This window comes from Asterias amurensis, chromosome 13, assembly GCF_032118995.1.
Source record: "Asterias amurensis chromosome 13, ASM3211899v1".
NCBI lineage: Eukaryota > Metazoa > Echinodermata > Asteroidea > Forcipulatida > Asteriidae > Asterias > Asterias amurensis.
This window is the reverse complement of record NC_092660.1, coordinates 6,860,205-6,883,513: the sequence shown is the minus strand read 5'-3', so window position 1 is coordinate 6,883,513 and position 23,309 is coordinate 6,860,205. Positions and strand designations below refer to the sequence as shown.

At 41.3% G+C, this 23,309-nt stretch overlaps 1 protein-coding gene across 1 annotated transcript in view; it reads right to left on the bottom strand.

Annotated features, from left to right (window-relative positions):
* Positions 1 to 135: 135 nt before the first annotated feature.
* The window catches only part of LOC139946310 (alpha-N-acetylglucosaminidase-like), a 28,417-nt gene continuing 5,243 nt past the window's right edge, over positions 136 to 23,309 (bottom strand). Inside the window, exons 3-19 of the mRNA XM_071943935.1 lie at positions 22,344 to 22,501; positions 21,347 to 21,528; positions 20,908 to 21,126; positions 19,567 to 19,728; positions 19,000 to 19,074; positions 17,972 to 18,035; positions 16,833 to 16,906; positions 16,366 to 16,522; positions 15,660 to 15,809; positions 14,638 to 14,780; positions 13,440 to 13,599; positions 12,428 to 12,513; positions 11,484 to 11,588; positions 10,174 to 10,294; positions 4,365 to 4,471; positions 2,650 to 2,807; positions 136 to 1,973 (exon numbers count right to left, since the gene is read on the bottom strand). Coding sequence (XP_071800036.1) covers positions 1,915 to 1,973; positions 2,650 to 2,807; positions 4,365 to 4,471; positions 10,174 to 10,294; positions 11,484 to 11,588; positions 12,428 to 12,513; positions 13,440 to 13,599; positions 14,638 to 14,780; positions 15,660 to 15,809; positions 16,366 to 16,522; positions 16,833 to 16,906; positions 17,972 to 18,035; positions 19,000 to 19,074; positions 19,567 to 19,728; positions 20,908 to 21,126; positions 21,347 to 21,528; positions 22,344 to 22,501 — 2,180 coding nt within the window. The 3' untranslated portion in view covers positions 136 to 1,914. The remainder of the gene's footprint in view (positions 1,974 to 2,649; positions 2,808 to 4,364; positions 4,472 to 10,173; positions 10,295 to 11,483; positions 11,589 to 12,427; positions 12,514 to 13,439; positions 13,600 to 14,637; positions 14,781 to 15,659; positions 15,810 to 16,365; positions 16,523 to 16,832; positions 16,907 to 17,971; positions 18,036 to 18,999; positions 19,075 to 19,566; positions 19,729 to 20,907; positions 21,127 to 21,346; positions 21,529 to 22,343; positions 22,502 to 23,309) is intronic.

The following is a 23,309-nucleotide window of genomic DNA, read 5'->3' as shown; positions in this document are numbered from 1 at the left end:
ATACATGTACAAAGATAATGACCAGATTATCGGTGTCGGTCTTTAACTACATGTACGTTCCCTGAAAATGAACTAACCTAACACCCAAGTCAAGTAACAACAAATAATACACACAGTACATCATGCGGATTTGTTCTGGATTATTGTTTTATTAAAAAAAAAACCACACAACCACAATAGCCCAAAGTTATAAAAGTATTTTCAGAAATAACAACGATGATCCAGTTCAAGCATGGTTCAAGTGAACACACAATGCAGAGTTCAGTTTCTAGAGCCAGTTTTTACTGGAAAATATTATACAAACAGAAAATAATTGACAGACAAGTATTTTAATATTAGAACGTAGTTTAAAATGAATAATAATGGCGCTATTCATGCATTAAAATTCCATAGAAATACAACTTTCTTAAAGTTAATTTAACGTTAATTTGAACTTATGTTTATGAGAGAGCTTTGCCAAGTCCCCCTATTTAAAGATCATCTAAACATCCCCAACAAAAACAAACCAACAATCAAACAACAATCTAGGGTTCCGAGTCAGATTCTGATATTAATGCAAAAGGTTGATCCCATTTATAGTCAAACTGAAACATATTTAAAGGCACAATGATTAAATCGTTTGGGGCACGTGGGAAGTTAACAAAATATATATCCACTTCATTTCCTTGCATGATTGGTCTTACCACAATACTAACCACTGGCCTGAGTGGGAGAGGCGGTTCAAATTCTAGATTTTAGCCGCGGATTTTGCTACGATTTAAAAAAGGTAATCTGTTATTTGATGTATTTTGTTCCATAGCAGACTGCATTATTTTATAAAAGTCCTACAATGTTTAATCTGCCATATTTAGGAATGATAAAAAATAAAATTATTTTAATTATTATACAATTGTCTTAGAAAGCAAAAAGGGTACCGCTCGACAGTGAAAAACAGATACAAAATGGCAAAAGTAACATGACTATTGCAAGTAGATGGGGATAAGTATGAGATACTACAAGGGAAGGCCACACCGCAGTAAAAATTTCCTCAACAATAATGATGTGCTACCCTGGCCATTCATTTCCCCCTTTATAAGGAATTGTGAACATCATGGATTTCGTTTCCAGGGATACAGGAGTGGTGCATTCAACAAAATTTCAACAGAGAAATTTGGGTTTTGACAGAGATCCGAGATTGACAAGATGACAAGGTGAGGTGGATGATATACCATTCAGTGAGGTGCACTTTCTTAACTACCTAACCATAAAGGGCCCAAATTTTATAGAGCTGCATATAAAACACAAACTCAGAAAGAAACTAAACACAAACCAAATTTGCCTAAGCAGAAGAAGGTCAATAATGGGCAAAAATACCATGTCTCATGTGCCATCACAGTGACCGTTTCCTGGTTATTTGCTTTGCAGAATTCTGTTAAAGGCAGGTTATAGTTTTGATAAATTGTCAAAGACTAGTAACCTCGTGGTAAATTCCAATATTATAAGCATATTTACAATCCTACCAAAATTTCTGTGCAATTGGTCAATAGTGAAAGAAAAACACCCATTACATAGAAAAAGTATTAAAGAAAACCACCAAAACAGGGAATTTGTATCTAAGTACCAAATTGTATATAAGTACCAAATTCAGCGCTGTACTCTCTTCATGTAACACAATTTACAAGATTTTTGGGGTTGAACAAAGAATTGACTAGAATGGGATTCGAACCAACGAACTCCGGATTAACGTGCCTAACGTGCCGGCACGTTAATCCGGAGGTTAATCCCTCAACCCCAAAAATCATTTCAAAATTTACCCAGTCAGTTTCCCTTGTGGTTTGTATTGATACAATTTTTAAGAAAGACTATTGCATTATTGAATGGTTTGACTGGACTTTCATTAATTCAGTGTTAGGTTATCACCAGTCTGTTATCTCCTCATCGCATTTCTCCTTTGTACTTCTCATACAACATCTCAGACACAACAATTGTGTCTCCTGAAAAAAGGATGAGAAAAATACATCTTGAAGGCTTGAATTAACAAAAATTTTGCTTTAACATTATACTTATTTTGTATTTGCTTTTGATTTTGTTACCTTTCCATATACTGATCATTTCTCATACTGTACAATTTCTACCATGAGTATGGAATAAACGTCTTATTGAATTGAAATGAATTGAATTTGTAAAGAAAGACAAAATTTACTTCTGTGAATTTCCCTGCCAGTAAATGTCCCAATAATTTCTGCGCTTGATTGATTGATTGATGGTAATTTGTTTTTGTTTTATTTCAGGGAAGTTTGATCAATAAATCTTTAAGGATTTGGGTACTTTTTGCAACACAAAACATTATGTCCACAGATTTACATTAAACTTACATCATTTGAAGATAATGATAGTAGAAAGCTTACATTAAAATATTACTTGCTGAGGTGCTGTAGTTTTTGAGAAATGAGTAAAACAATGGTACGAAGAGACGTTTTACATGCTGAAATAATTTTCGTCTCATAAGACCAAAATTACTTTTGAGACTTCATCACCTCTACATCATCCCAGCATGATATTTTGAGGGAAGATTTCAACCATCATTATCTTCTAACTGTGTGAGATTAGTGTAAATCTGTGGATTTTGTGTTGTGTCCTACAAAAGTACCTAGGCCCTTTAAAACTAACCTTGTGTGGTTGTGGTGTACTCCGTTGTATCAAACGACCATGGACTCTCAATAGATTGAAAGCACATCTCATTGAAGTTAGCCTGGTTCCAATGCCAGCCTTCCTTCATAAAAATCTCAAACTCAAAAGCAAAGTAGCTCCATCTTCGATGATAATACCTGAAAGATAAAACAAAAATTCTCTTACATAAAGCCGGAAAATAAATGAGATGTGGAACTCAAGGCCGAGCTGGAACAGGACTGTGTTAAATTGACTCAAGGTCATCTCCCAATGATTGTTTATGGCATTTAATTGCGTTTGAATAATAACATTAAAGATTTTGGGTAATAATAAACACAGCATGAAGAACCAAAAGCTTTGGGCGGACAGCAGATGCATATGCATATGACACAATGACTTTCCAACAGGTAAGCTTGGGCGGTTCCTTCGGTTACCCGGTTCTACCCGGTTCCAAATTGAAAACCGGTCGGCGGTTCCACTCTTCTGTGGAACTGGGTACCCGCTTTTGTCGGTTCCAATTTTAAAAGACCGAGTCCCAATTATAAAAGACTCTGTGGAGCCGATCCTGGGACGAACCGGCTCCAGAAATTGAGGCTTGATGTTGTAAGCGGTGACCGCAGATACACTGTGCAAAGGCTTCAAGCCGACATGAGCATCAACTATCACATGTGGCTGCATTATTATACAACACACAGTGCACAGCCCCCTCTAATGCATAGGCATCTACAACCACCACCTGTATATCTCATGCATGCTGAGATATACAGAGTCAGACAGCACGTTGTGATTGGCTGCCGAAATATCCATATTCATAAAAGCTTGTCCCATGCACAAAACACACAGTTCTGTATGCATGTACAGGCATGCACACTTGTATGTACAGAGACGGCACACTGCATGCACTACGGACGTACTGCACTACGGACGTACTGCACTACGGACGTACTGCACTACGGACGTACTGCATTACGGACGTACTGCTGCCGGCCAAATCAAAGACTTGTATAAATGCAGGGAGAATAGGTGCTAGGTGGCACGATGTCTGATTGTCTTGGTGGTTATTCTGGTATTAATTTTACATTAAAAATAGATCAGCTCCAATTGTGTGTGTGTGTGTGAGCTCTGGACCGATGTCTGATTAGCTTGGTTATTTTCAGTTGAAATAGATCGGCTTAATTGTGTGTGTGTGAGCTCGGGACAGGCGGCTTATGTTTTATATTACAGAGTGGAACCGCGTCAGAACCGAGCCCCAAATTTCTGGAACCGCCCAAGCTTACCCTAAAGATCCTGAAAAAGTTACCCTATGATCCTATTACCCTATAAAAAAAAGAAACCAGATGTTAAAGGGACACGTTGCCTTGGATTGGTCTAGTTGGTCCATGAAAATCGTTTGCAACTGTTTGTTATGAAATCAATATGGTTAGAAAGATGTTTTAAAAATAGAATATAATGATTTTGTGTGGTTTTCCTTTTATTTTGCGAACTAACCAAGTCGGCCATTTTATGGCGTCAAAAACTTGACCAACAAAATGGCCAACCATGTTAGTTCAAAAACCATGCAATTTCGAGGCATGCATTTTATAACACAGTTTCAAACGCTTTTCATAGACCAACTCACCTGATCCAAGTCAACGTGTCCCTTTAAATGCAGATGTCTACAGGCAAAATATGAGTGATATGCAGAGTTGAAGGCAGTTAATGAGGTGAATACTCACGATTTCACGAGGCCAGCCCACTGTTTATTTGCATAATCATTAATCTCAGCGTGGGGACCCCATATGGTAATCTGGCACCGTGCATTATACTGCAACCATTTCTGCTCCTGAAAGGAATAAATAGAATAATAAATACTAATAAACAGTGCTCCAGTATAGCGCTATTCCAAGGAGTATGATCATAGTGCTTAATAATAAAATCATTAGGACAAATATATACACCAAATTGTGAAAAACAGACGAACCAAATTAATCCTAAACAAATATGGAGACTTGAAACTTTTAACTTACATCAAGTTCTCAAGGCTATATTTCATATAACATTTGTATTCTTACAGGATTTTCAGACTTACTACATTACCACTTGAGGACGGAAAAGGTGTTTGGGAACAGTACATAGCCAAGTTTTACAAATGACAAATACGTATCTTTAAACGCATTGATCTGTGATAACAATTCTGAAACTTTAGACAAATTCTGGAAATAAATAGGCCTGGCTATTAGTATTAAAATATCAATAATAACAATAACAATAAAGACATTTGTAAAGCACCTAACGCGAAAAGCCTCTATACACATGAAAAACAAATAAACAATGAGAGAAAGACGCAATGACAAATGAGCAGATCATAAATAAGCAGCTTCAAACAAATGATTTTTTTAACAGAGACTTTAAAAATTGTAAAGAACTAGCCTGGCAAATATGCACAGGAAGACTATTCCAAAGAAACGGTGCAGCATATAAAAATGATCTCTAGTCTTAAAAAAATAGTAGAATCTTGGGGATGATCGTTAAGTTCGAGTAGGGGAATAGTGGCCCTTTTCACACTGTAACTCTTATCCCCATGGACAGCCCTGGGGAGGCTCGTGATTCGTTTGACCACACGGTAAACCCGAGGCATTTTCACACTGTCCCGCCTAGGTCCTTACCACGGGTTCCTGGCTGCACAAGAATACTTCATGGTTTTACCGCTCACCCCTACTCCGGAGCAAGGGTGTGGCTATTCCCCGGGGTAAGCCCATTTGGTGGCAGACCGGGGAAGACCAGGGGAAGACCAGGGGAAGACCAGGGGAAGACCGGTTGCAGACCAGGGGGAAGACCAGGAGATGACCGGGGGCAGACCAGGAGAAGACCGGGGGCAGACCAGGGGGAAGACCGGGGGCAGACCAGGGGGAAGACCAGGAGATGACCGGGGGCAGACCAGGAGAAGACCGGGGGCAGACCAGAAGAAGACCGGGGGCAGACCAGGGGGAAGACCAGGAGATGACCGGGGGCAGACCAGGAGAAGACCGGGGGCAGACCAGGGGGAAGACCAGGAGATGACCGGGGGCAGACCAGGGGGAAGACCAGGAGATGACCGGGGGCAGACCAGGAGAAGACCGGGGGCAGACCAGAAGAAGACCGGGGGCAGACCAGGGGGAAGACCAGGAGATGACCGGGGGCAGACCAGGAGAAGACCGGGGGCAGACCAGGGGGAAGACCAGGAGATGACCGGGGGCAGACCAGGAGAAGACCAGGGGCAGACCAGGGGGAAGACCAGGAGATGACCGGGGGCAGACCAGGGGGAAGACCAGGAGATGACCGGGGGCAGACCAGGAGAAGACCGGGGGCAGACCAGGGGGAAGACCAGGAGATGACCGGGGGCAGACCAGGAGAAGACCGGGGGCAGACCAGGAGAAGACCGGGGGCAGACCAGGGGGAAGACCAGGAGATGACCGGGGGCAGACCAGGAGAAGACCGGGGGCAGACCAGGGGGAAGACCAGGAGATGACCGGGGGCAGACCAGGGGGAAGACCAGGAGATGACCGGGGGGAAGACCAGAGGAAGACCAGGGGAGGGACCAGGGGCAACCGGGGGCAGACCAGGAGAAGACCGGGGGCAGACCAGGGGGAAGACCAGGAGAAGACCGGGGGAAGACCAGGGGGAAGACCAGGAGAAGACCGGGGGCAGACCAGGGGGAAGACCAGGAGATGACCGGGGGCAGACCAGGAGAAGACCGGGGGCAGACCAGGGGGAAGACCAGGAGATGACCGGGGGCAGACCAGGGGGAAGACCAGGAGATGACCGGGGGGAAGACCAGGGGAAGACCAGGGGAGGGACCAGGGGCAGACTGGGGGCAGACCAGGAGAAGACCAGGGGGAAGACCAGGGGAAGACCAGGGGAGGGACCAGGGGCAACCGGGGGCAGACCAGGAGAAGACCGGGGGCAGACCAGGGGGAAGACCAGGAGAAGACCGGGGGAAGACCAGGGGGAAGACCAGGAGAAGACCGGGGGCAGACCAGGGGGAAGACCAGGAGATGACCGGGGGCAGACCAGGAGAAGACCGGGGGCAGACCAGGGGGAAGACCAGGAGATGACCGGGGGCAGACCAGGGGGAAGACCAGGAGATGACCGGGGGGAAGACCAGGGGAAGACCAGGGGAGGGACCAGGGGCAGACTGGGGGCAGACCAGGAGAAGACCAGGGGGAAGACCAGGGGAAGACCAGGGGAGGGACCAGGGGCAACCGGGGGCAGACCAGGAGAAGACCGGGGGCAGACCAGGGGGAAGACCAGGAGAAGACCGGGGGAAGACCAGGGGGAAGACCAGGAGAAGACCGGGGGAAGACCAGGGGAAGACCAGGGGAAGACCGGGGGAAGACCAGGGGAAGACTGGGGGCAGACCAGGGGCAGACCAGGGCCCAATTTCATAGAGCTGCTTAAGCAAAAAATTTTGCTTAGGCAAAAAAATCCTTGCTTAGTAAAATCAGATTACCGGCCAAGACTACACTCAATTGTTATGCTAAGTGAACAACAGCTTAATACCAGTCACAATCAATGTATATGGCATAACATTTTGGCCAGTAACATGTGTAAAATAAGCGAGCTGTTTTCGTGCTTAAGCAATTTTTTTGCTTAAGCAGCTCTTTGAAATTGGCCCCAGGGGATGACCGGGGGGAAGACCAGAGGAAGACCAGGGGAGGGACCAGGGGCAACCGGGGGCAGACCAGGAGAAGACCGGGGGCAGACCAGGGGGAAGACCAGGAGAAGACCGGGGGAAGACCAGGGGGAAGACCAGGAGAAGACCGGGGGCAGACCAGGGGGAAGACCAGGAGATGACCGGGGGCAGACCAGGAGAAGACCGGGGGCAGACCAGGGGGAAGACCAGGAGATGACCGGGGGCAGACCAGGGGGAAGACCAGGAGATGACCGGGGGGAAGACCAGGGGAAGACCAGGGGAGGGACCAGGGGCAGACTGGGGGCAGACCAGGAGAAGACCAGGGGGAAGACCAGGGGAAGACCAGGGGAGGGACCAGGGGCAACCGGGGGCAGACCAGGAGAAGACCGGGGGCAGACCAGGGGGAAGACCAGGAGAAGACCGGGGGAAGACCAGGGGGAAGACCAGGAGAAGACCGGGGGCAGACCAGGGGGAAGACCAGGAGATGACCGGGGGCAGACCAGGAGAAGACCGGGGGCAGACCAGGGGGAAGACCAGGAGATGACCGGGGGCAGACCAGGAGAAGACCGGGGGCAGACCAGGGGGAAGACCAGGAGATGACCGGGGGCAGACCAGGGGGAAGACCAGGAGATGACCGGGGGGAAGACCAGGGGAAGACCAGGGGAGGGACCAGGGGCAGACTGGGGGCAGACCAGGAGAAGACCAGGGGGAAGACCAGGGGAAGACCAGGGGAGGGACCAGGGGCAACCGGGGGCAGACCAGGAGAAGACCGGGGGCAGACCAGGGGGGAAGACCAGGAGAAGACCGGGGGAAGACCAGGGGGAAGACCAGGAGAAGACCGGGGGCAGACCAGGGGGAAGACCAGGAGATGACCGGGGGCAGACCAGGAGAAGACCGGGGGCAGACCAGGGGGAAGACCAGGAGATGACCGGGGGCAGACCAGGGGGAAGACCAGGAGATGACCGGGGGGAAGACCAGGGGAAGACCAGGGGAGGGACCAGGGGCAGACTGGGGGCAGACCAGGAGAAGACCAGGGGGAAGACCAGGGGAAGACCAGGGGAGGGACCAGGGGCAACCGGGGGCAGACCAGGAGAAGACCGGGGGCAGACCAGGGGGAAGACCAGGAGAAGACCGGGGGAAGACCAGGGGGAAGACCAGGAGAAGACCGGGGGAAGACCAGGGGAAGACCAGGGGAAGACCGGGGGAAGACCAGGGGAAGACTGGGGGCAGACCAGGGGCAGACCAGGGCCCAATTTCATAGAGCTGCTTAAGCAAAAAATTTTGCTTAGGCAAAAAAATCCTTGCTTAGTAAAATCAGATTACCGGCCAAGACTACACTCAATTGTTATGCTAAGTGAACAACAGCTTAATACCAGTCACAATCAATGTATATGGCATAACATTTTGGCCAGTAACATGTGTAAAATAAGCGAGCTGTTTTCGTGCTTAAGCAATTTTTTTGCTTAAGCAGCTCTTTGAAATTGGCCCCAGGGGATGACCGGGGGAAGACCAGGGGAAGACTGCGGGCATACCAGGGGAAGAAAGGGGGCAGACCAAGGGCAGACCAGGGGATAACCGGGGGAGGACCAGTTAATTCCTCCAATTAACCTAATGAGGCAATCCGTAGTGTTCATATCAGGACAAAAAAAAGTGCGACAGGACGGAAATGGGTGCGACAGGATGGAAAACAAGTGCGACAGGACAGAATTATTTAGTCAGTTTCCCATTGTATGTTTTGTTTTTATATGATTATTTATACACTGGCTTAAAATGGATTAATTTAATTTAATTAGACTCATTTATATAATGGTTATAGTTGATTAAAACCATGTGAACGAAATTCCGTCCTGTCACATTTCTCTCCTGTCGCATGTATATCATAATTAATCCTCCAGTAATTGAAAAAAAAAAACATGCAAAAATTATTCTTTTTCTGTATGTTAGGGTATACTTGATTATAAAATAAAACAATGAATTTAGTTGCATTAAATTTGATAAAAATTAAAAAGATAATTGAATGTTTCAAACTCATGTTTCTATCGATCCGTCCTGTCGCGCGAATAAATTTGTGTTACTATGGCAACAAACTAAATACTATTCAATATTTTTGGGGAGCTTGCTTGGGTCAGTTGGTTCCGTGTTTACACACCCTAAATTAATTTGTGTTTTAATGGTTCTATTATGCACTGAAAATACTACATCAAATTCCGTCCTGTCACACAAACGATACTTTTGGCTTTAGCCCCGCCGGGGCAGACCCGGGGAAGACCAGGGGAAGACCGGGAAAAGACGCAAGGAAGACCAGGGGAAGACCAGGGGAACACCTGGGGCAGACCAGGGGAAGACCCAGGGTAAAGCGATTTTATAGTGTGAAAAGGCAGGCCGTTATTAACCTTTGGGAATCGAGTAGTGTGAAAATGGGTACTAGCAAGAGTTGAAACTTTTGAGTATGTTTACCAATAATAATAATAATAATAATAATAATAATAAAGAATTAAAACAATAAAAGACATTTATATATCGCCAAATCCATTTAAAAAAATGCTCCCAGGTGCTTTACAAACAGAAATACTATAACATTAAACCACGAAATATAATAAATCATGAAAAGGTCAAAATTAAGATCCACATAATGTGATCCTTAAACAATAAAGGTAAAAGTATACAGATAAGCAATCAATCACAACAGTAAAAACCATGAAAAAATATAAAGATCCTGAAAAAGTTACCCTTACATCCACAACAGAAAAATATTTAAAATGAAACCAGTGAAAACAAACGATAAAAGGAAAATGCACAAATCAACGATAACAGCCATTGAATCATTTTCAAGGGATCGTAGAATTAAACCTAATAATGGCAAATAAACGAACCTTAACTGTTGTACCCAGTGCCTTGGCCGACTCCAGCCAGTTACCTAGCAGCCAGTGAGAATCGGTTCCCAGGAGAGCATCCATATCCAACAGTACATCAAGGAACTTGTTCAGATTGGCACTGATTGTGAGGAAAGAGATAACATGAATAAAAAATAAAGACCTGTAATGTGAAACATCCACCATGCTGTGTGTTCAAGGTGCAGTAAAAACCAAAAACAAAACATAAGAAAAACACAACAAAACACAACAAAATTAGTCCTTGAAAACCTTTGACATAAGATAAGATTTGAGGAGAGATTTGAATTTTGTGGCACAAAGATAAGATCTAAGATTAAGTGGTAGAGAGTTCCAGATGCGTGGCGCAGCTGAAGAAAAATATATAAGTAGTGAATCTTCATGGCTTCTGTAGTGTCATATGGCAAACTCAACAGTGTTAGGATGTAGGCTTGGGCTGAATTAAAAAATTATGTTATAGATAATGTGGTGGGTTGAAGGATAATACAAGTAAAAACTCACATACTATACATTACACAAAAATTGTCTAAAATTGTAGTGAAAATTTAAACAAAAGATGGCAAGTAAAAGCAATACACGAAACGATATACAAGAACCATCGTATTAAAACTAAGGCCCCTAATTGTTAAATGTAAGCAGAAACATCAACCAGACAAGATGAAATGGGGAAAAATAGCAAAATAATAAATACAATAAATGGATGAAATGTGAATCTGTACAAATTTAAAAAAGGAAAGATCGAGGCCCGGTTAACCAAATCGACCCACTCACTTCCTCTTGTCTCTCCTCAAGTCAGATCCTTTGACTAAAAAACATGGCCCTCACCCCCTTACCTCGCATATGTCAGATCCTTCCACTAAAAAACATGGCCCTCACCCCCTTACCTCGCATATGTCAAATCCTTCCAATAAAAAACATGGCCCTCACCCCCTTACCTCGCATATGTCAGATCCTTCCACTAAAAAACATGGCCCTCACCCCCTTACCTCGCATATGTCAGATCCTTCCACTAAAAAACATGGCCCTCACCCCCTTACCTCGCATATGTCAGATCCTTCCACTAAAAAACATGGCCCTCACCCCCTTACTTCGCATATGTCAGATCCTTCCACTAAAAAGCATGGCCCTCACCCCCTTACCTCGCATATGTCAGATCCTTCCACTAAAAAACACGGCCCTCACCGCCTTACCTCGCATATGTCAAATCCTTCCACTAAAAAACATGGCCCTCACCGCCTTACCTCGCATATGTCAGATCCTTCCACTAAAAAACATGGCCCTCAGCCCCTTACCTCGCATATGATATGTTTCTTGCAGTATAAGCTGCCAGGAATCTTTGATAGTAGACATTGGAGAGGTCCTGAAGCACTTGACGTCCAACGTCCACCAGGTCATACCTGAGGCGAAAGAAAAAGCCTCATTCCGTAAACTGTTCAGCTAAAAATATCGCTTAAAACCAAATTTATTTGCAAGGCAAAGTTAGGCAGGGAGTCAGCTATATGCAAGGTTAAACGGTGGGCATACTGGTGACCTTTATCTGCTAAGTAAACCTCTGTAAATTTCTCTCCAAATGTTGGTGTTCAGCAGCTATTCAACATCAGCCAATTTCATAAAACTCTCAAACACAACATTTACAAATCTTGCTTTGCACAAATAGGTTACCAGCCAATATACAATGTAGTGTACACCTCTTGTGGCTAGTTCCCTGAAGATTTTGAATTTGCAAACACATTTTTGTAAACAATATTTTTCTGCTAAATAAATAACAACAATTTATGACCTAGCCCTGGCCCCTGCTCATATCAAGTAACTCCTGTTTTCCAATTGTAAAGGCATCTCTATAACGAACATGTAAACTTCTACCAGAAAAATCTTAGGGGGCACCAAGGGGGCATGGCCTTGGAGGCAATCATCTTAACTGCTTCAGCCAAGTATCAGTCATGCTTTTGACATTTTTAAAATTTTTCTACAAAAATAGACTGTATTGAATTAGCCGTCACCGTTAAAATATCTGCCCTACAACATGGCATTAGTGCGCATGTGCTTGTAAGTGCTGGTGTCGTATAAGTAAAGCCCGGAACACTGCCTGTTGCATGCTTCATTGAGGTACGTGTTTAGACGTACATACGGTTTGCCCAACAAGATGGCCACTTCTATAGCAACAACGGGGTTATTCAATACGGTATATAGCCCAGACTCCTCACAATTAGCATTGCAGGCCTACTATAATCAGTACCTGAAGAGGTCACTGCTACCCAGTTCCACTGATGCATTAATCATAAGCAGCCAAGCCTGAGCAATTTCTGTCCAATCATACCATACCTACAACAATAATAATAATTTATTAAATTTGTATTGCACTCTCACCAGGACTAGTCTGTTCGAGGGGTTATTACATAAAAATTCAAAGAAAAAATTACACAAGAATAATAAGTACATTAGAAATTACAACATCAAAATTTACATGCAGTAAACGGTCAAAAGGGTAATTATATAAATCCAAGAAAAATTAAACGAATGATATTTTACAAGCACATCATACATCACTAAATGCTTTCTTGAAAATGGCGAAAAAACACTTTATAAATAAATAAGAAAAGTTGATTCCCTAAGAAGTTGATTCCCTAAAATTTAATTAGAGACCTCAGCTTGGGTCTCAAATTCAAGGCATCTGAAAGCATACAACTTATGCTATGCGAAAAGGGTGTTTTTCCACTATTCTCTTGCAATTTGTCTACCAATTGAGTCCAAATTTTCACAGGTTTGTTATTGTATGCATTTATTAGGATACACTAAGTGAGAACACTGGTCTTTGCCACATTTAAAAACACTGGACACCTTTGGTAATTGTCAGAGACCAGTCTTCTCACTTGGTGTATCTCAACATGTAACAAACCTGTGAAAATTTGGACTCAATTGGTTGTCGAAGTTGCGAGATAATAGTGGAAGAAAAAACACCCTTGTCACACGAATTTGTGTGGTTTCAGATGCTTGAATTCGAGACCTCAAAATTTAATTTTCTGAGGTCTTGAAATCAAATTCAAATATTTTAGTGAGAAATGACTTCTTTTTCGAAAACGACGTTGCTCAGAGGGAGCCGTTTCTCACAATGTGTTTTACTATCAACAGCTCTCCATTGCTCGTAATACCAAGTATTTTTTTATGCTAACCATTATTTTGAGCAATTACCAATAGTGTCCATTGCCTTTAACCAAAATTGAAGACCAAAACAATTATGAATGACTCACAGCTGGCTGACTGGTTAATGAGGGCCTCAAAACTAGGGCATTGTGGTTGTGATTTGGGATCCCCTCCACTAAGTTGTAGATCGTGTCTTTAAGAATCCTCCATGCAGCTTGTGTATGAATGGAAAATGATCCATAGCGTCTGACTGCGTAAGAATCAATCCTGAGAAATACAATCAAATATGAAAGTCAAACATAGTAAATAGACAGCTTGTATTTGGCCATCATCTCAGAGGTCTAACAATGGCCAATAAGTGCACAAATAAATGTTTTTTTTAATACACAATAATATCAATGTTAATAAAAGTGGCTAGCTTTTTTCTGGATCTTTCCCTGAATCCCTTTCCCCTCTTTTTTTCTACAAATGGATATGTATTTGTTTGTACTTGTTTATGCCTCTGAAAAGGTCTGGTTTGGATTGAAAGGTAAGGTCATCTACTCTACTCATTATTTTAATAATAGTGGCTTCTTATATAGTGCTCATATCTGTCTCTCAGTGACTTTCAAAACACTTCAGTATTCAGTTTTGTTCCTGCAGGGTATGTGGGACTACAGTTGAATTATAAGACCTACTCATTTTACATAGCATCATGTAAAGTTTTACAAGGTGCTGTGGTGCAATATGTTGCCAATCAAACCAGGAACCCTGGGGCGAACCCCTTCTCTTTATGATAAGTGCACGGGGTATTTTTATGTGCGTTCACAACACACAGGACCAATGGCTTTACGCCCCATCCCAAGGACAAAGCATCATGGTCAAGTGCTTACCTTAAGACACAGGTGTCATGACTCTGATCAGAAACACCACCGCTTGAGTCTGGCGCTCTTAACCGCTAGGCTATTACATACCACAAGTTATGTCTTACTAGCCCACACTTTGCATGGTGGAAATACGATATAGAAAGGCTTGCGGTAACACCATGTAATGACTATCTCTAAATGAGTTGGGGTGGTTCTGAAAAGAACCGTTGGTTTCACCACTTTTCAAGAGTTGAAACCAACGGTTTTTTTCAGAACCACCCCAACTCATTAGAGATAGTCATTACATGGTGTTACCGCAAACCTTTCTATATATAGCCCACACTTGCACCCCAACCACTATCAAACCCCATAAATGCTCAAAACCAAATCTAAAATGGAAAGTTATCTTTCATTAGGCATGCAATTGTTTCCTAGCTAATCACTATCATTCTATGCTCACCATGCTGTGATATTTACAGGAGCATTGCGCCATGCAAGGTCGTTCATGAATGCGAACATGACATCATTTTGATTTATGCCTTCTGGAGTGAGACCGGTACCCATCATGGTGGAACCAGGGAATAATCTGCTTGTAAACACAGCCTGCAATCAGAAACAGAACATAAAACTGTAAATGTGAAGGCTATACATCTACTGACTGAGAGGTGTTACAAGTTGACTTCTCTGCTTAAACAAATATCATTGTTAACTGCTCAGCAAAAATAAACAGGATACCAGTCATAGATGGTAATGTACACGACACGTATACATGTGGAAGGGCATTTTGGCTGGCAACCTTATTCTGTCAATTGTAATGTGTTTGTGTCAAGTTAATTTTTGTGCTTAAGCAGCTCTAGTATTTAGATGAAAGGTATGAAAGGCTGTGCCCAATTTCTTCAAGCTGCTTCTAAAAGGGCTGTTTTTACTCTTACATCTAATGTGTATTAAGCCCTGTATACTCTGTACTTTCCCCCGAGCAGGTAAATCACTTGGGTGGGATTCAAACCTATGACCTTTGCATTGCTAGAGCAGATGCTTACATAGACCACCGAGCTATCCCGTTGGCTAGAGGCACTTCAATTAGGTATACAGGTTTGATATATTTACGTTTTTTAGGCCTAATTATTGGTTTATTTCATTAAAAAGAAACATAAAATAAATGTACAGTATGGCAACCTATAGGTTGAATTGCACTGGTTCAAAATATAAAATTTCTTTAAAAGTATCTTAGAGGTTAAACACAAAATTGGTAATAAGCAAGAATCATAAACAATAAAAACACCAAACAATCAGCCAGCACAATACACCATTGTGACTAAAAAATTAACATAACCAAAGATACACATTGTTGATAGAAAAACCATCATTACAAAATCCATACAGATCAAAGCTGGATTTAAATAAAAACAACAAAAACATAGGAAAAGTACTGGGCCGATAACAAACGATATGGTGATGAATGACAGAAATGTTACGTCGTACCTTATTGACAAAGTCCAGTCTACCATACAATCCATGGTTACCACCAAAGTTGTGAAGCATACACCAGATAAAAGGCTGACCATAGAAGGAATTGGTTCTGTCGTAAGCAGGCCCAGTGTCTGCCGCTAAATCCAATACTATCATTTGACCCTGCAAATAAAAACAACTTCCTTAAACATGGTGTTTTGACCCCTTCATTGGGCGTCATCACATGATAAATGCTATAATAATTTGATTTGCGGTAACACCATGCGTTCATCTACTTGCCAGGTAGATTGTGTTCTTTGGAGAACTGTCTTGCTTTATATTCTACTACCGCAGAGTAGATTTTTGGATTTCAGAAGACTTCTTAGTTCTAAAAAGAACTGCCATGCTTTTTAATAACTGATGAATATTGTTTGTACACTACATCTTCACATGCAAATTGACTCCAAACATAGGCAGACAGTAGCCCCCTGCACTGTTTCAGCAAGACATCAACATCTAACGACAATGGATTTATTCACATGACTCGGAGAAATTATTGAGGGACAGTGCTGATCACACAATGGAACCAAATGTAAACGAATAATAATTGTAGGTTTTATCCATAAGGAATAATTGCATCTATAACCTTTTTAGACTGATGTCACAAATTGGTATTTTGTAAACTTTACAAGATGAAATTTGACAGCAATACTAATGAGGACAACAAGAAATAACTTGCCAGTGGTACACCTAGTAAGAAAGCCTTGATGCGTTCTTTGTACCAATAACTTGCGTTGTTAAACAACCAGCCCTGCATCAACCAAATCCCACTGGGGTCTGCTGATGTTATCGTCTTGTACACGTTTCTACTGGAATTCGCTAAATACTGCAGATCACTGGATGGAAGAAACGAGAAAGGAAACTAAACTAAATCAAGCATTTTTTGTGCTGCTTATTAAAGGATTTGGGTACTTTTTGTAGCACATAAAACACAATGTCCACAGATTTACAATAAACTTACACGCATTGATAAAGATGGTAGATAAATATGGTGGAAAGCTTCTCTTAAAATACTACTTGCTGAGGTGCTGCAGTTTTTGAGAAATGAGTAAAAGAAGTCACAAAAAATAACTTTTGTTTTAAAAATCCTAAATTGTTCCTCACTACTCATTACTCACTGCTCACTACCCATTACTCATTACTCACTCTGATAAGGGAGCCATCTCATTAAACAGGTCAGTGTTGTAGACATGATCAGTACCGTTGTATTCTGATATCATCTTAAAGACACAAAAAGGGAAGAACAAACTAAACATTGCAACCCTGAAATTTGTCCATTCATTCTGATTTGGATGACCCTAACTCACCCCTTGTATAGAATAGAGGAATACAAGTTTTAATGGCAACCTTATGAAAACGGTTGCACTAAAGGGTCTATGTACTTTTTGTTGGATAAAAACACAATGTCCACAGATTTACATTAAACTTACACAGTTTAAAGATAATGGTAGTAGAAAGCTTCCCTGAAAATATTACTTGCTGAGGTGCTGTAGTTTTTTTAGAAATGAGTAAAACAATGTCATGAAAATAATTAAAAATCTAATTACACATTATGTCAAAGAGCATTGTTATCAAATCTATGAAGTAGCAATAAAAGTATACATTAACAATTTTAAAAATTCAGAGAACAACCAAGACAATTAGAAAAAGAGACAACACAAATTAAAAGCTCAAAATAAATAGTTCTATAACTACAGCTGGCTGGATGTCAAATTACCCAAGTCGCCAACAGGATAAGTGAATGGTTGCAAGATAGAATTCTAGTTTAACAAAACAATTAAGTTTTCACATCCCTCCTGATAATTCAATGCCTTGATCTATACTAGTTCATTTTTCATTTCCTACATGTAATTGATACATTCTTATGGCAGATTTGTATGTCAACTACAACAGAACTTCCATTCATAAAAAATAGTGTTGTGCAACGAAGGAGTTTATTGAAATAGTCTTCCCATAAATTTAAAGCAACTTGCTACAATCAGTACATTTTCAAGAAAACTTAAACATTACTTGTTAGATACATATCTGAATGGCATCATAATCTAATGCTGTTCTTTATAATCGGTTATGTTTTTTTGTCTCAGCTGTCAGCTTGTGTATACGTGTGCGTCTGTTTTGTCTGTCCAATAGGGTATAGAACAAAAGTAACGTTGATTGCTTGACTTTTTCCTACATTTTGACTAATGTACTGTGATTTGGGTGCATTGATTTATTAGTTGCTTTTGTACAATGTAGTATCTGTTATTTCCGAGTCAGTATGAAAAAATGTTTCCATGGCAACTCACCTCTTTAATAAATGCTCTCCCAATCTTCTGGTACAAAGGCTCTGAAGGGTCCAAAAATTTGACACTGTCAGGAAAAAATACACAAGCAAAATATTAACTTTCCAATAATATACTGACTATTTACCACACAAATAAATACAGAATGGTATTCCAAATGATTAGGTTTTGAGATTACTGGCCCAAGGCTTTAAAGTCACAAGACAATTCTCGCTTGGTGTATCCCAACATATGCATAAAATAACAAATCTGTGGAAATTTGGACTCAACTGGTCATTGAAGTTGCAATAGAAAAAAGAAAGAAAAACACTCTTGTTGCACATATTTGTGTACTTTAATAAAAGGCCTTAGTCCTAAAGTCTTTTAATATTTGAGTGAGAAATTATCTCTGAGTAACTTCAAAGGGAGCCGTTTCTCACAAGGTTTTATACTAACAACAGCTCTCCATAGCTTGTTACCAAGTAAGTTTCTGTGCTTAGTCTTATTTTGAGTAGTTATCAATAGTGTCCAGAGCCCTGTAGAACTCACTGGCCAGTTGTTTCGTGAAATTTCCAGCCCAGACACATCATGGAGAGTAAATGGCTGTCAGAGTAAGAATCTACAGTCAAATCAAACATGGATTCTGCTCAAGACAAGCATCTTAACTAAGCCTGGGCTACCTGTTTGACTAGTGTCGTAGTCATGACTTTTGATTCCTTAGTCGAGTCGTGACTACCTTTTTTCAACTACTCAGTTAATCGTGCCGCCACGACTACTATAAAAATAGTCGCGACTACCTGTTTGATGAACCAATTGTGTCCCTCACAAATATTCATGACAACATTATTTACCTACGAACAAACATAATAAGACATCAGTGACACAATCCTTCAATCCTTTCAGCGTAAACAGTACTTTATTGCACCTGCAGCAAACGTGACGCAATTTGTCTTGGGAAATAAAAATACCACAACTAATGTCAAAGTCCCTACTATTTGAGGTATCAAATTTCACTAGTCGTCCAGGCCTTTTCTAAATAATTGAGAACTTACCAACAGTACTCTGGATCCTCGCTAACAAAATGCCCCCACTTGGTCATGGTGGTTACTTTGGCATTGGGGAACAGCCTGCATTGGAAACATGTAGCAAGAAAGATTATAAGTAGGAACAATTCCACAAATGTACAATGGAAACAACTTTGATTTTGTCACACCAATAAGTTTGTTTTCTTAATCATTCTTATTTCCATTCTTGTTACTGATACCAAAATAATTACAGTTTTACCGTCACATGTTTTGTGAAGGCTATTTGTGACCCGTTTGCACTGAAAATACAATTATGAAGGAATATAGCTAAAACCCATAGACGCTGCTTCTACTACTATAGAACAGGGGCCGACAGTGGGCCAATTGTGTGCCAAATGTGAGCTAAACTTGGCAGAATCTCCATGGGCCTGGTTTGGTTGGAGCTGGATCTCCTAGGTCGGGAAGCTACATTCACTCTTAACACTTCTTTTGAACTTCAAAATAAGCGTAGCTGGGTCGATGCCTATAATAAGCAACACCAATGTCTTATTCAGAATGCTGGGTGAACGTGGTAAAACGGACTAACATACAGACCTTGTTATAGCATCAGGAACGTGTCCTCCAAAAGCCGGCAAGACAGGTGTCATTCCAAGTTCCCTCATCCTTGTTAAGATCTGATGTTGAAGCTGGAGCTGATTGGCATGCCACGAGGGAGTCAGGGGACCACCCCAGCCTTTCATGTTCCCCATGCGTGCCCTGAAGGATCAACATGGATTGATCAATGTTCATGTTAATGTAACCAAAGTGAGGCTGAAAGGAATAAAATAGTCTGGCCCCTCTTGCCATCTACACAGAGTGAGTAGAACGGTCTACAACCCTGACTCCCTTGAATGATTTACTGGGATCCTTCCTCATTGTTTAATGTATTTAAAGTAAAAAATAGTTAATGGCCTGACATTTAGACCCTAGCAGAGTCTTTCTCGAAGGCTAAATGACAACACAACAAACATGAACAGGTAACTCAATGTAGCATAAGCAGTGATGTAGAAATACATGAAAAGAGAGAAAGAGAGAGAGTCAGAAACAGGAATGTAATAGGCTGATGAAAAAAATAAAATAACTTTGAGTGCAAAGCTCGAAAGCATGCGAGCCTGAATACTGAGCACGAAGCCCAATTATTAACATTTATCTTTGGCTTTAACCATTTAGCCACTGTACCGCCCAGCCGCATCTATGCGGTACGAGGAAACCTCGCTAGCTTGTGTTTGTAGAAAAAAAGGAACATCAAAAGAAAACTCGATAGTCATTAGTAGGTCTACGCATTTGTTAATATATCTAGTTAGATCGTTATTAATTCTCCCTTCACAGTTGACTTCTCGAAGCTAATGATGATGAAATAATTTAGCTCTTACGAAAAAAACCCCGCTCATTAGTAAGCAGGAGCTGTTCATCATTTATGATGGTATTGTCGAAAATTAACGCCTTCGCATTTAATCAGTATGAGCATTGAGCAAGATAAAAGCATTGAAAAGCTATTGTGTCCATTTCATCCGTGCACAAAAATATTCGCCATAAAAATTACTGAGCCATTTAACGAGATGCATTTATTGTTCCCATGGGAACTTGTACTTTTATAGAAATATTACAACTTGGACGCAACCAACCAACCGGGTTGTAAAAAATTGTGCATACATATTAACCCATGGCTATCTTTTAAAATGCGAACTACGATTCCAGTAATTTACTGCAAGAATCTTGAGAAATTGGTTTTCAGCAAACTCGGGCGGTGCAGGGACTAAAGGGTTAAAAGGGCTACTCCGCAATCTGAGGCATAATTATATGGTTATAACATCATTTCTTTTAGAAATTGGTCTTAAAAAAAAATACATATGTATACATGTTTTGTTTTTCACATCCCTGAAGAAAATATTTTACCATGCAAGGAAAGCAGGTCCGCCAAAGTGTGTGTCCAGTTCTTCTTGGGTGAATCCCATCTTGAGATAGACCTTCTGCCAGATCGCCTCCTGGGCAGTGAAGGCAAGAGGTAGGTTGATTCCATTCATTGCCATCCAGTCTATCTCAAGCTCCCAACGAGTCCAATTCCAGAAGGCAAAGGAGTAGCTGACCGTACAGACATTCTGGTAGTACCGGAACCTATGCAATAAGAGCGTACATTCATTAAAAGTAGGGTGTCATGGCCGAACGGTATCAAACTCAAGTTCTATTGGTTAAGTCATCAGAGTGTGGGTGCGGGTCCTGGTCTTGACACTTGTGTCCTTGAGCAAGATACTTTATACTATAATTTAGCAATGGGTATTTGAGAAAAGGTCTATTGTCCCAGTAGTGACAAAGTGACAAATGAAAGAATGTAAACCTGTTTGGACTGGTTATCTTTACTGCTGGTTGGACTTTAGGTAGCGGTGATGGCACCTTTACTTGATCCCCTGCCCAGGAGATGTGGCATCCACAGTAATTCTTCAAGTAGTGATAAAACCCCCATGCCGCTGCAATGCCTGTGGTACCGGTGATGTTGACGAAGCCCTCTTGTGTCACAATCTAAAAGCAAAACGACAGAATGGGCAGATGGTGTAGAGTTATACATAAAAACCAGAGTCGATTGTGCACAAACGCAACGTCGGTAAAAAGGAAGACCACTGCACCTTTATTTGAATCAATTTCAAGGAGCTAAATGTTTATTGTAACAGCATCAAGTAGTCTTAAGTTCAGAAAGTATCAAAACTATAGTCTGTTTTCAAGAATGCATGATCCCTTCCTTTTTAACGCCCAATCAAAATGCAACTTAAGACAATGGACAACTTTGTTTATTGTCAAAGACAGGTCTTCTCACTTGGTGTATCTCAACATTTTGCATAAAATAATAAACCTGTAAAAGAAATTGAACTCAATTGATCGTCGAACTTGCGAGAGAATAATGGAAGTAAAAACGCTCTTGTCACACAAGTTGTGTGCTCTCAGATGCCTTGAATAAGCCTTTTTGGTGGACACAATGCTACAACACTAAAAGTTTTGTGTAAATTTGTGTGTATACACCTGAACCAAACAGTACACTCCTATCACGTCCGTCATACCTCAAAAAGGCTTATTTAAAACCTCAGCTGTAACTCAAATATTTATGTGAAAAGTTACTTCTTTTTCAAAAGCTGTGTTACTTCAAAGGGAGACATTTCTAACAATGTTTTATACTATCAACTGCTCTCCATTGCTTGTTACCAACTAGTTTTTAAGTTAATAATTATTTTGAGTAATTACCAATAGTGTCCAGTGCCTTTACATGTTTGTGGGTTATGGTTAGCCTTGTGGAGTATTGAGGGGAGGGGGGAGGAAAGGGGGAATAGGTTGCTTATTCTTACCTGAAATGTATCAAGGTTTGGTGGTCCTAAGGATGGGTTGACTAGAATCTTGAATTCATTGGCTCGATTTGGTATGAGTCTCTTGATCAATGCAGTAACGGCAACAGCTTGATCTTGACTTGATGTTTTTGTCTTGATACGTGCTAAAGCGTGAAACTCTGAACAAAAACAACAACACTCCACCATTTACCAATCTATAATCATATTCTTGGCAAAACTTTAAGTTATGAAATGTCTGTTTGCTGAAGAGTCAATACCATTTGGGTCTGTCTGTCCACACTAATGGGTCTTTTTGGTTCCAAAAGATAACTTTTGGGACTGTGACTGGGAGGGTACACAAAATACAACATTTTCCCCTGTATTTTGTTTTGTACAATTCTCTGCTGATAGTGAGTGTGCTTACCAAACAGTATAACAAATGTCTTATTATTTAAGAAGTTACGCAGTTTTCTTTAAGACACATTGTTTGTAACGAGGACAGACATTTTGTATTGGAATTGACTAGAAATGGATGACACAAATAATTAATTAATCGCTTTACTCAAAGGTTAATTAAGTTAGACCCATTGCCCCTATTTTTATGGTTATCTGTATAAACCAAGAGTACCTTGAGGTTTTTCAGCTGGTATGAATGTTTGTTTTTAACATGGACAGACATATTGTGACAAATATCTGTCCATGTTACAAACCTAATATCTTCAAGATAATTCCCTGTAGTTTCTTGAGTACCCACGCAGATGTCTTGGTTTTGCCTGGAAACATTCTTTGCAGGGACAGCATTGTCGGGGACAACATTTTTGGCAATCTGTTTATATTATTATGCCTTTCTCACCATTTATGTACGAAATGTCTGTCCAACATTCCCCTGTTACAAACATAATCATCTTGAAGATGATCCCCAGTTATTGCTAAAATACAGATAAATGTGTCTTGCTCTTTGCAAACAAAAACCTTGAAGTGATTTGG